The 13,156-nt window shown below is 45.5% G+C and overlaps 1 protein-coding gene across 2 annotated transcripts in view; it reads right to left on the bottom strand.

Annotated features, from left to right (window-relative positions):
- Positions 1–1,927: 1,927 nt before the first annotated feature.
- LOC138764112 (6-phosphofructo-2-kinase/fructose-2,6-bisphosphatase 4-like) overlaps positions 1,928–13,156 on the bottom strand; it is a 118,017-nt gene continuing 106,788 nt past the window's right edge. For both annotated transcript variants that reach the window (XM_069939500.1, XM_069939499.1), the window contains 5 exons: positions 13,019–13,123; positions 9,782–9,911; positions 5,996–6,058; positions 4,409–4,473; positions 1,928–2,737 (listed from right to left, as the gene is read on the bottom strand). In XM_069939500.1, coding sequence (XP_069795601.1) covers positions 2,678–2,737; positions 4,409–4,473; positions 5,996–6,058; positions 9,782–9,911; positions 13,019–13,123 — 423 coding nt within the window. In that variant the 3' untranslated portion in view covers positions 1,928–2,677. The remainder of the gene's footprint in view (positions 2,738–4,408; positions 4,474–5,995; positions 6,059–9,781; positions 9,912–13,018; positions 13,124–13,156) is intronic.

The raw sequence follows: 13,156 nt of genomic DNA, 5'->3' as shown, positions 1-13,156 counted from the left end.
ACCGTCGGGGTCTCACCTCCTGGCTTGGTGTCTGCTCCGACAAACTCCCCTGGTAGTTGCTCAAACATCAGGCAGGGTTTGTGACCTTCTGCCAGTGCAAGCATCTCATTAAGGCGGTTGGGGCTCAGTCCCCCAAGCCATTGAGGTGCATCACCCTGGCCGCGCGCTGCCGGCAGGAGAGCCCGAAGGTGCTAAAGAGGAGGGTTTTGAGGGTGATGTACTTGACATCCTCGGGAGGATCATGGATTAGGTTGTCCACTCTAGCCACCGTTTTTTCATCGAGGAGACTCACCACATGGTAAAACATGGTGGAGTCCAAGATGATCTGCCTGAACCACATGCAGGGCCGGTGGGTCCAAAGGGTGGGGTGGGGTGGGGTTTCACAGAGACAGCGCTGATCGCCGATGAGTCAATGTTTGGAGACCAGATATTGTCTGGGCTCATCGAGGTCACCAATGTAGTGGCTGCTACACACAGAAAACACCACTGGACTCTGTGGGGTTACCAGAACTGTTAATTTGAATGTTGCGCACGCCCCTTTAAGGCCATGGGAGTTCTGCCCTGTGCAGCAGTGACATCATCACATGGCCCAGGGCACAAGCATTGGCCTAAGCCACGAGGCAGTGAGCAAGCCCTGACGGCGCCACCTTCTGCAGCTGCCCCACCAGCGCAGCGGTACAAATGGAGCCGGTTCGCTCACCGAGATGTGCGCCGCCACAACACTAGCAATACACCTGACTTTCAAGGGTGTCAGAGGAGAGAGACAAGTGGCAGTCACAATCACCAGAAAGGTCAGAATCAGGATTTATTGTCATGATCAAGTCATGAAATTCAGTGGTTGGCTGCAGCATCACAGGGCAAACATTCATATTATAACCATCTTACCACATTACTATAGAAAATAAAAATAATAATGCACAAAAAATAAGGCAGTGCCTGTGGTTCATTGATTACTCAGCACTCTGATGGCAACAGGGAAGAAGCTGTCCTTGTGCTGCTGAGTGCTTGTCTTTAGGCTCCTGTACCTTTTTCCCAATGGTAGCAGAGTGAAGAGAGGTGGTGGGGGTCTTTGAGGATAGTGACTTTTTTTTTTAAGACCCCACCTCTTGTAGATGTCCTCAATGGAGTGAAGTCTGGTGCCTGTGATGTCGCAGGCCGAGTTAACAACCCTCTTGAGAATTGGCGCCTCCATACCAGATAGTGATGCAACCAGCCAGAATGCTCTTCACGGTCCACCTGTAGAAGTTTACGAGAGTCTTCGGTGATGTACCAAATCTCCTCAAACACCTCACAAAGTACAGCTGCTGGCGAGCCTTCTTTGTGATTGCATCAACATGAAGGTGCTTGGGAAGCTGAATGGACTAAGGGTAGATAAGTGTCCCAGACCAGATGGAATACACCCTCAGGTTCTGAAAGAAATAGCTATGGAGATCTTGGAAGATCATTAGCTCCACAAATTGATGGATTCTGGCATCATTCTGGAGGATTGGAAAATTTAAAAAGTCACTCCACTATTTCAAGAGGGAGGCAGCAGAAAGGAAATTATAGACCTGTTGGCCTAATATCAGTGGTTGGGAAGTTGTTGCAGTCGATTGTCTTTTAAAATGGGCTCACTTAACACCAGATCATAAAGAATGGAATGTTGATGTTAAGGGGTCCAATCTCTCATCACATTTATAAATGAACTCGCGTTAAATCGGGGTTTGACTCTATCTGTGGCAAAGCTGTTTTCCATGGTAGGGGAGTCAAGGACAAGAGGGCACAATCTCACTCCTGTGAAGGGGCTGGATTTTAAAAAAATGAATTTAAACATTATAGATCTTCATTACAATCACATTTGGGGCAGACACGTGAACCGAGCAGTTTCCTGCCTCATGAACCTTCTGTCAAAGAATGGCTTTGAATGGTATTTAATGAGCCATAATACTCAAGAATGAAAATGATTTATTATAGTGACATCATCTAACAAAAACAATACCTTCCATCCACAATAATTTTACAAGTTAATCATTGTACCGAGAAAGAATACATTCTGATCAATCTCTGAGCAGCCCTTTATTGCGGGACAGGAACCTTACGGACTGTTCTGCCCATTTTTAACAAGGGCAGCCAAGTGCACAAGGACATGTTCCGTTTAACGTTTGCTTTGACAGAATCATGTACCATTTCTATTTGCATTGTAAGACTTGTTAGTTTACATAAATTATTTTACATCAAAACATTCAATTACCCATTACAAAGCTCCCGACTGAGAAAGCAGTTTACTTAGGTCAGATTTAATTAATCTTTACATCTTAAACTCTCAACTGCAAAAAAAATGTAAACAGTTTTAATATTTCCACGACTGTTGCTCACCTTTTGTTGATCAGCTGCTTCACAAATTAATGCTTTAAAGACCGCATGAAAATCTGATAGATGTACAATTTTTAAATCGAGACAATCAGTGAGCATGTAGTGTGGTTAAAGAACAGCTCAGCTAGAGTTCTTCTGTTAGTCTTGTTGCAGGATCTGAAGGCTCCTGTGAATTACAGCATTGAATCTGCAAACATTCAATAACAGAGCCAGAAGTAAAAACATTTATTTACAGGACTATTTTAAGATTTGAAATAAAAACAAGTTGTAGAGAGGTTAGACGGTGAGGGAAGTGTCCTGTTAGGATGCAGTAGTGCAACAAGTCTCACTGGTGGGCAGGAACGGTTACAAGAGCTTCCTCGGGAGGTCTTGAAATGTCTACATTCTGCACGAGAATAAAACAGAAACAGTGAAGAATAAAACAGCAAGCTAACTGGGCCACAGAAGCAGTGAGTAAAGTGCTCAGACTAGTATTTACTCACTACCCTTCTGTTACAGACTTCTATTACTTTTTAAATAAATAGAGAGATATATATATATATATATATATATATATATATAATAGTAGAGAGTTACTGTGAGAGCTTAGAACATGGAAAGTCACAGATAACAACATTCTGGAGACAGACTGTTACTTCAAAGCCATAAAGCAGCTTGTTTATTGTTCCATTGAAATACTGAAACAATGAGTGTTTGCTAAGAAGGACATCTGTTTAAACAGATGGGGCCATCTGTTCTCGTGCTTTTGGGAAATTGAAACTAAAGAACCAATATGGCTCAAGCAAGCCATATGATTAAAGACACTTGTAGAAACACCATTTTAGTGTTCAACCAACAGATTCATCTAACAAGACAGAAGTGACTTCAGAGAAAGATGGTCACTTCAACTGCTTCACTTTGTTAAGAGAGAGCAGTGGTACTTTACTCAGATAATAACCATTATCTGGATAAAGAAAGCAAGATCATTCTTTTGCATCTGGATCATGACCATTTTGATGGTTCCTTTGTCTGACCCTTGCCTGGATCTTTGAAAGCATTGCAGAAGTCACAAGCTTCAGAACCCCTATGTAAGAAAGGGGGAAGTTGTGACAAATCATTCATATGAAGGAACACTTCTCTGAAAGCAACTCAAGAATTTGTGACTTTTGGGAAGTCTGATGACTTGGTGCCTCATCTACTTCATAATTACTTTTGAACATCAGTTTAAAGATTCTGAGTTTCAACACAAGATTTCTCAGATTGAAGTTTGAATTTGACTTAACAAAATTGTGCCTAATGGTTTTGGTAATCCACACACACGCATATATATACATTTGTGGATAATTGGGGTTAAGTTTAGAGTAAGATATATTATTAATAAAAATGATTGTTTTAAGATTTCAGTGTCTTGGTGAATTTCTATTGCTGCTGGTCTATGATGCATTATCTTTGAGGGAAATTATATTTGATGTATTTGATTGAAAGAGTGCACAGGAGGTTTTCAAGGATGTTGCCAGGTCTTGAAGAATTGAGTTACAGGAAAAAGCTAAACAGGTTCGGACTTCATTCCCCAGAGCTCAGAAAAATGTGGGAAAATTTGATATACAGTAGATATACAAAATGATGAGGAGTACAGAGTAAATGGACGGTGAGAGGAAATCAGAACACACAGAGGTAACCCACAAAGTCGCAGGGATGAAGAACAAACTCCTTACAGACAGCAGACAGTGGCAAGTTCAAACACGTGCCACTGGCGTTGTAATAGTTTTCTGCTAATCGCCACGCTAACCTTCTATTTCAAGTGACAATTCTTACAGATCAATTCTTTCCAGAATTTGTGGAAGGAACATGGAGGGCAAAATTCATTAATTGAGAGAACAAGCCCATAGACGCTCATCTATCACATTGTGACAGGCCCTCAAACAGGAGCCAGACCACCCCCAAATCTAGACGACTCCAGCTCTCATTGTCCCCAACACTCTGCAGCACATCTGGCCATACACTATCTCCCACCCCCTTCCCAGAAGCAAACTTGACCTTATTTAAACAAGCTTGTGCCGTAATTAAGCCAACTTACCTCTGGCCGTTCCCTGTGTGTGTTGACAGCTTCAATATTGAGGAAAATGGATTCGACTTTACATCCTGTAGAGGGAACACACATTCAAACTGTTAAACACACCATCACAGGATGGAGGAGGAAATTTGGGGACGATAACTCAACATTTTCAGTTAGTGGAAAATCCAGAGGGGTAGTGTGCATTAAGACAACAAAGTCAGTCTGAACAATAGTTCAGCATGGCTTTGGTAAACACACTGAAATGCTGGAGGAACTCAACTGCTCTTTTCATCATCTATTGGAGATGGATATTTTGCCGAACTTTCGGGCCTGAGCCCTTCTTCAAGGAAGGATCAGTAAAAGGCAAAGCAGGATATCAGCAAGTCTCAGAATTCAAACCATGGGGGAGGAATCCAGACCAACAAAAGGTGTTCATTGGATTTGATAAGGGACTAAGTAGAAATGATCATGTCTGTGCAAAAGGAGACAGGGAAAGGAAGAGATGACAGGGGAAGAAGGGGGTGGGAGCGGGTTTCAACAAGAGACAGAGAAGTCGATATTAATGCCATCCGGTTGGAGGGTGCCCAGTCAAATGATGATGTGTGGTTCCTCCAATTTATGGGTGGTCTCAATCTGCCAGACACACGAGACCATGGACAGAGATGTCGGCAAGGGAATGGGATAGAGAATTGAAATGGGTGGCCTCTGGGAGATCACTATGGCTTTGCCACAGTTATAAAGCAGGTGTCTGACTGCAGTAATGAGGCAGCAAGAAATACAGTAATGTGGCAGCACACATAGTTGTAGCGGCGAACCAGCCCTGCCTGTCACGCGCAGTCAGTGGGGCAGCCACAGCAAAGATGGTGTTACGGGACCTTCTCTTCCTGTCCAACAGGAAGAGTGTGTGCGTCACCGTGACGCAAGTTCTGGGATGCGAGGCATGGGCTGAGGACAGCCTTAAAGGCTGCAGCGCAAACTTCAAAGTAAACCAGTTGTGCCAAATGACCTCACAGCCTGTTATCAGTCTTTTCTCTGCGCTCATGCACAACCTGCTACACAGGTGACCCCTCCACTGTCCCTATGAGAGATCTTACAAGGTGCTCCAAAGGAACACATCCACTTTTACACTTGACATTGGGGGCAAGGATGAACTGTTAACACAGGACTGTTTAAAATTGGACTTGTCAGAACCAGTAAAGGTCCCTCCACCGGTACGTAGGGGTCGGCCACCAAGACAGCAAACTTCAACCTCATGCACCATGAGACCTGGGAACAGAATGCTGCCTGCTACGTCTTCACAGTACAAACATAACCAGACACATATTCCTTCTACTCCCGTGACAGTGTCCATTTAAGGCCACGGACTTCAACTCTGTGTCAACTAAGTCAAATACGTGGCACTTTTGTCCCCAAATGTTTTTTTAAAGATTGCATCATCAACATAAACGTCATCACTAACCAACTACCTTTGTCTTATTTTGTCAAAAAACTTCAGTCAAGTTCAGATAGGAACAATTTACTGACTGGATTCCATTCCTGATTACCATAAAGATACCACCCCCCTCCCCCCACCCCATTAGGTTAACAGGGCTGAACTAATTAGCTTACCATATGCCACTGGGGTCAGTTTTAAGACAGTGTGCAGGGGGCACTTCAGGTATGGGAGTTCCTCTGTAAACAGAAGAACAAGTCATGGCAATTACTGATCCACAAACAAGAAGCATTTAGCACATTTACATTGTTGGTACACTAAACCTGAAAATCTCATTGCAATTGGCCTCTAAACATATCTTTTTTTCTTTGGCTTGGCTTCGCGGACGAAGATTTATGAACACCATAATCACTTGGGGATTCCTCTACCAAGTCGAGGTTCAGGAATTTAATAGAGAAATCGGGAAAAGTTCCATCAAAGGATGCAGAATACCGTATATTTTGGCATTTAAGACAACCTTCAGATAAGACAGATCCCCAATTTCAGCCTGAATCTCAATTTTATCATATATCAGGTATACAAGATGACCCCCCACAAATACATGTGTTGAAGGAGCTGGTGTCGTGTTGACTGAGCTGCTGGGCGTAGATGGAAAGAGGTTGCTATAATGCAGCCTCCAGCAAAATGAAGAGGGTATGGAGCACCTTTTAAAGTTAACAGTCATTGAAGTGGTCCAGACGGCCAGGCAGTATACGCAAGGAACTGAGTTTGTTGGTCTGGGACACGTTTCACAGCCATTTAACTGATAACACTAAAAATAGATTAGCACTAAATAATACTGTGATGGCTGTCATCCCAGGTGGTTTGACTTCTCTATTGCAACCACTAGATGTCTGCTTGGACAAGCCATTCTAAGATCATGTGCTTGAAGAATGGAGCAACTGGATGACGAGTGCTGAAAAATCCTTTACAAAAGGCGGGACTCTACACACTGCATCATATGATGTCCTGTGTCATTTTGTGATCAAAGCATGGGTGGGATAAAGTGAAAGTAGAGACGGTAATAAAATCTTTCCAAAAGTGAAGCATCTCTAGTGCAATGGATGGTACGGAGGGCGATTTACTGTGGAACATTGACGACAAAGAGGAAACCGACTCACCAGATTCAGATTGGGACCCAGATGATGACAATGCAAACAGTGAGACTCCAGATGTGCTTTGCCTCAGACGATGCTAGTGATTTTGAAGGATTTTAGATGTGTTTTATTTACAATAAAAATCTTTCAAATATACCTTAAAAATTTCTTACACACCTTAAGTTTTTGGGGGCTTGAGTGGGTTATGCAACCAATCAAGTGGTATTTTGAGTAGAATTTTACGGTCACTTTTTTGTATCTGGCCTATAGGATGACCCCTGTTTTTTCAGGTGTGTTTTTTTGGGTGCTTCAAGGGTCGCCGTATACGCCGAAATATATGGCAATTAATTCAGGCAATTAGGAGACAAATTGAAAAGTAGGACCGCAAAGACTCAGGATTGCTCTCAGTGCCACATGCAAGTCACAGATGGGGATACAAGATTTTTTATCATGTAATAGAACAGAACATGTAATATTATACAAAATTGCCTTCTGCCTGCCCAAGTCACTATGAGTGTCACCTGGCACCCCTTACAATACGAAAGAAAGAGAAGCAAAGTGAATGACTGTAGATTCGCCTCCAGCACTTCCTCAGCTACACAAACTCCTGCTTGATTTATCGGCAACCTGAGCTTCATATCCAAACTTTCAGGATTTGATCAGGAACCTTCAGTGCACGAGGCCCTTTGGGACCCCTTCTTGCCCTCAGGACCCTCTCAAATCCCAGATCAGAAACCTGGTTTCCATGAGCCAGTCTCCAGCAGCCGGTGCGAGTCTACTGACCGCAAGTCATCTGCCACCTGCACGGGTCCCTCAGCCATTGAGCCCTTCACTGGTCCACTGCCAAGGTCATCATCTTGTAGGATCATCTCCTCTGCTTCTCCTTCTCAACAGAGGGCGTCCTCCCTGCTTTTGGTGCCCTGCGATGGTCCGCTGCTCCCTGAAATCTGCAACCCCTTGTGGTCGCTGATTTTAGATTAAAAACACCACTGGTTCCTTTAACAAGCCTTTTAAAGCCGGTTTAGGAAGGGGTGGTTGAGCCCTTTGGATCACTGCTGTGTCTGCTTTCTCCTGTTGCAGCAGGCTCCAGCAGTGACACCTTTAGCAGAATTATTATAATTTGTGGCCACACCCCTACCCACCACTCCCATCACCAGTGCCTTGTACAACTTGCCATTTTGAGGAAGGGCAGCCTTGCTATTGAGGGAGTGCAGTGAATGTTCACCAGACTGGTTTCTGGGATGGCAAGAATGGCAGGTGGAGAGAGACTGGAGAGACTAGGGTTATATCATTCAAGTGAGAGGGGATCACATTGAAATCTATAAAATTCTGACAGGACTAGACAGTTTAGATAAAAGAAGAATGTTCAGTATGTTGGGGGAGTCGAGAATAAAGAGTCACAGTCTAAGGATAAGGAAGTAACCACTTGGACTGAAATGAATAGAAACTCCTTCAGAGAATTGTGAAGTTATAGAAATAGAGACATTTTCACGGCCAGCTCATTAAATATCATCAAGGGAATTGGTTGTGGCCCATACTGTCTATAGGGAGCAAAGGTATGGGGAGAGAACAGGAATAGAGCATGATTAGCCATGATGGTACTGAATAGTGGAGCAGCTTCGATAAGCTGAAAGGCCGACTCCTGAACCCATTTTCTACTTTCTCTGGAATGAATTGGAATATCGGACCTGTCCACAAGGTGGTACTGCCAGAGCTGCTGTAACGGCAACGAGGACCCGGAGAGTGGGGAGTGGAGATACAGCATTGCTCCACGGGGTCCTACCACCTGATGCTGATGCTAACTGTTCCGTAAAGGCTTTAAACAGCCTGCTAATCAAGCAACCACTAAGGTCTGTGCCCAAGATGATGACCTCATGTTGGAGCTGCAGACTCCAAGGGAACAGTGCCCCTGCACAGGGCACCAGAAACTGGGAGAACATCTGCCACCCTCCTCCCTCCCATCCATTGAGAAGAAGAAGCAGAGGAGATGACCCTTCAAGATGGTGATCATGGCAATGGACCAGCGAGGATCTCAGTGGCTAAAGGACCCAACAGGAGTGACCATGCCAGCAAACTAGCGAGGGGCTCAGCGACTGAAAGGTACATGTTGGCTGTGGACTGCTGAAGACCGGCTCATGGGAGCCAGGTATTGAAGCCAGGATTTGAGAGCATGCTCTTGGCAAGTAGAGCTCCCAAAGGCCTCCTGATTGCATCACGGGTTTAGATCTGGAGCTCAGGTTACCAATGATCTGTGTGGCTGGAGAAGCTGCAGGAGCACTAGAGGCTAATCTACAGACATTCAATAACTCTGAAGGGATTTTCTTCTGCTTCTCTTCCTCCTTTTGCTAGGGGGACCAGACAATGCTCATGGTGACTCTTTGCTTTATGGCAGACTAAAGTTGAAGTATACCATGTATATTACATTAATATGGCACATGCTAGTGTGACAGTTAATGTAACACTGTTACTGTACTGTCAACCCGGGTTCAAATCCAGCATTAAGGAATTTGCACATTCTCCCAGAATCAGCGTGGGATTCCTCCAGGTCCTCCGGTTTCCTCCCATGCTTCAGGGATTGCAGGCCAACTGGGTGTAATTATAGGCAGCATGGGCTCGTAGCCTGGAAACATTGCAGTAAAAGGAACCTTGAAATCGAGTGGCGGAGGTTTGTGGAACTGAATGGGGAGGAGGGTGGGAGCTGTGCCACAGTGGAAACCTTCCTTTCTGCATTGGGCAAGTACGTATGTGAATCATGCATCACGGACACCAACAGCCTGACTCAATGGAGCTCAATGCATTGCTGTACTGGTTTAACCTCCCTTTTACCTGCTGTTTTATCGAGGAAATAGGCCAGCAGACAGCGCATAACAGCTTGATGACAGATGACCAAAACGTTCTCCTGCCTCTCCAGTTCCATAATCACTGGCTCCAGGCGCTGAACCAAATCTTCATATGACTGAAGGGAAAGGACAAAATATAGATTAGTCGGAAGGATATCATATTCTGCTTCCTCCTTGATTTTATATTTGGCTAATGGAAACTTTACTGGAAATGAATGGTGTGCATTTCAATCCCACTGTCACAGTTGCACAAGATCCAAGGCTAACACTGAGCTTCATAGCCCTTGCCATTCTAGCATTGAACTTGAAGGAGAAGGCACTGTATCTACTTCACGCAAGGAGCATCACTGGTAAAGCAGATGACCTCAAACTTTTAATTTGCATCCACAATATTATTGCCATCACCAAGGCATGGTTGAAAGATGAACAGGGCTGGCAACTCAATTTCCCAGGGCTACTTTTCAGGTGAGACAGAGGGAGGAATGTTGCACTGTTAGATTTGAGGCATTGAGGACAGCAAGGAAGGCTTTCATAGCCTGCAGAGGGCTCAAGACCAGCTGGAAAATGGCAGATGGAATTCAATGCAGACAAGTGAGAGGTGTTTGTTGCATTTAGAAACACAAACCAAGAAAGGACGTGCACAGTAAATAGTAGAGCACTGAGAAGTGCGGTAGAACAGAGTGATCTGGGAATGCAGTATCATAATTCCTGAAAATGGCATCACAGATAGATAGGGTAGTAAAGGAAGTTTTTAGCATATTGCCCTTCACAAATCAAAGCATTGAGTACAGGAGTTGGGATGTTATAGTAAAGTTGTACAAAGCACTGGTGAAGCCAAATTTGGAGGATTGTGTGCAGTTTTGATTGCCTAACTACAGGAAAGAGATCAATAAGATTGAAAGAGTGCAAAGAAGAGTTACTAGGATGTTGAGAGACTTCAGGAACTGAGTTACAAGATTAAACTTGATTCCCTCGAGCACAGAAGAATGAGGGGAGATTTGATAGTTTACAAAAGTATGAGGGGTATAGAGGAAAATGCAAGTAGGCTTTTTCCACTGAGGTTAGTTGAGATACAAACCAGAGGACATGGGTTAAGAGTGAAGGGGGAACAGTTTAGGGGGAACAGTTTAGGGGGAACAGTTTAGGGGGAACAGTTTAGGGGGAACAGTTTAGGGGGAACAGTTTAGGGGGAACAGTTTAGGGGGAACAGTTTAGGGGGAACAGTTTAGGGGGAACAGTTTAGGGGGAACAGTTTAGGGGGAACAGTTTAGGGGGAACAGTTTAGGGGGAACATCTTCACTGGGAGTGCGGAATAAACTGCAGCTGAAGTGGTGAATGTGGGCTCAATTTTAATATTTAAGAAAAATTTGGACAGGTACATGGATGGAAGGGATATGGAGAGCCATGGACTGGGTGCAGGTCAGTGGGACTAGGCAGAATAATAGTTTGGCACATACTAGAAGGGCCAAATGGCCTGCATTCTGTGCTGTAAGGTTCTAAGGTTTGTGAAAGGCTGCATTATTTCAGTACGAGGCAATCGTACTAAAAGGGTCCTCATACAAGAGATCATAAACAAGGATGTCCATGATCTTTTCCACAGTTATGACTGATGAGAAATAGGCATTTAAAGTCTCAACCATTTTCCATGGCTCCACACAGAGGGCCCCATTCATCTTCAATGGGACCAATTCTCCCCAAGCCACCCTTTTTCTCTAATTATACCTGTTGAATCAATCTGGATTTCTATTGTCCAGCACTATCTGAGGTCCTCTTTTTGCCTCTTGGAATTCCTGACAAAGGGACCTGTTTGATCCAGACTGCTTTAATCTGCAGTAGGCCTGCATCTTCCTCCTGACCATAGACTCAATTTCCCTCTTATTCCAGGAACAACAAGAATAATACAAACGCATATTAAAGGTACTTGGACAGAGAGGTAAGGAGGGAAATGGGACAAATGCAGGGTTAGTGTAAAGAAGATCATATCATATTGCATAGAAAGGGCCCATTTTGCTGCTGCACAACATGGGAGTCAACAGTAAATGATTGTTTCCAAAGACTAGACAGTCTACAACTGCAGCAGTCTTTAACAGAGTAACCTACATCTGGATCTAATGTAGTCAAAGTTGAGACCAAGGATTAAGGTAAACAATGGACCGTGGGACCAGGCAGGAGAGGCGGACTGGGGTCATCGAGATTTGGGGGGGGGGGGGGGGGGCGGTGGTGAGGGAGAGAATGGAGAGGGACCATCAGGGGCGGAGAAAATGGAGAGGGACCATCAGGGAGGGAGAGAATGGAGAGGGACCATCTGGGAGGGAGAGAATGGAGAGGGACCATCGGGGGGGAGAGAATGGAGAGGGACCATCGGGGGGGAGAGAATGGAGAGGGACCATCGGGGGGGAGAGAATGGAGAGGGACCATCGGGGGGGAGAGAATGGAGAGGGACCATCGGGGGGGAGAGAATGGAGAGGGACCATCGGGGGGGAGAGAATGGAGAGGGACCATCGGGGGGGAGAGAATGGAGAGGGACCATCGGGGGGGAGAGAATGGAGAGGGACCATCGGGGGGGAGAGAATGGAGAGGGACCATCGGGGGGGAGAGAATGGAGAGGGACCATCGGGGGGGAGAGAATGGAGAGGGACCATCGGGGAGTGGAGAATGGAGAGGGACCATCAGGGGAGTGGAGAATGGAGAGGGACCATCAGGGGAGTGGAGAATGGAGAGGGACCATCAGGGGAGTGGAGAATGGAGAGGGACCATCAGGGGAGTGGAGAATGGAGAGGGACCATCAGGGGAGTGGAGAATGGAGAGGGACCATCAGGGGAGTGGAGAATGGAGAGGGACCATCAGGGGAGTGGAGAATGGAGAGGGACCATCAGGGGAGTGGAGAGGGACCATCAGGGGAGTGGAGAGGGACCATCAGGGGAGTGGAGAGGGACCATCAGGGGAGTGGAGAGGGACCATCAGGGGAGTGGAGAGGGACCATCAGGGGAGTGGAGAGGGACCATCAGGGGAGTGGAGAGGGACCATCAGGGGAGTGGAGAGGGACCATCAGGGGAGTGGAGAGGGACCATCAGGGGAGTGGAGAGGGACCATCAGGGGAGTGGAGAGGGACCATCAGGGGAGTGGAGAGGGACCATCAGGGGAGTGGAGAATGGAAGGGGCAATAACACATTGAATGATGGAGCATTTGCAGATCAGGGAAATAGTGAGGTTTAGCACTCACCTCCCCCTTTGGGTACCGATATCGGTACTTGTCCTGATCCCTCAGTGCAAACTCTGCTGGGTAATTCTGCTGAATCTCCTCATACATCATCTCCTCACAAACCCCCTGTGGAAACAGTTACTAAGTGAACAGGCTGAA

The sequence above is a fragment of the Narcine bancroftii genome, chromosome 5 (genome assembly GCF_036971445.1).
Source record: "Narcine bancroftii isolate sNarBan1 chromosome 5, sNarBan1.hap1, whole genome shotgun sequence".
NCBI classification, from domain to species: domain Eukaryota; kingdom Metazoa; phylum Chordata; class Chondrichthyes; order Torpediniformes; family Narcinidae; genus Narcine; species Narcine bancroftii.
Note: the sequence above shows the minus strand (reverse complement) of the source record. Positions and strands in the feature narration are given on the sequence as shown.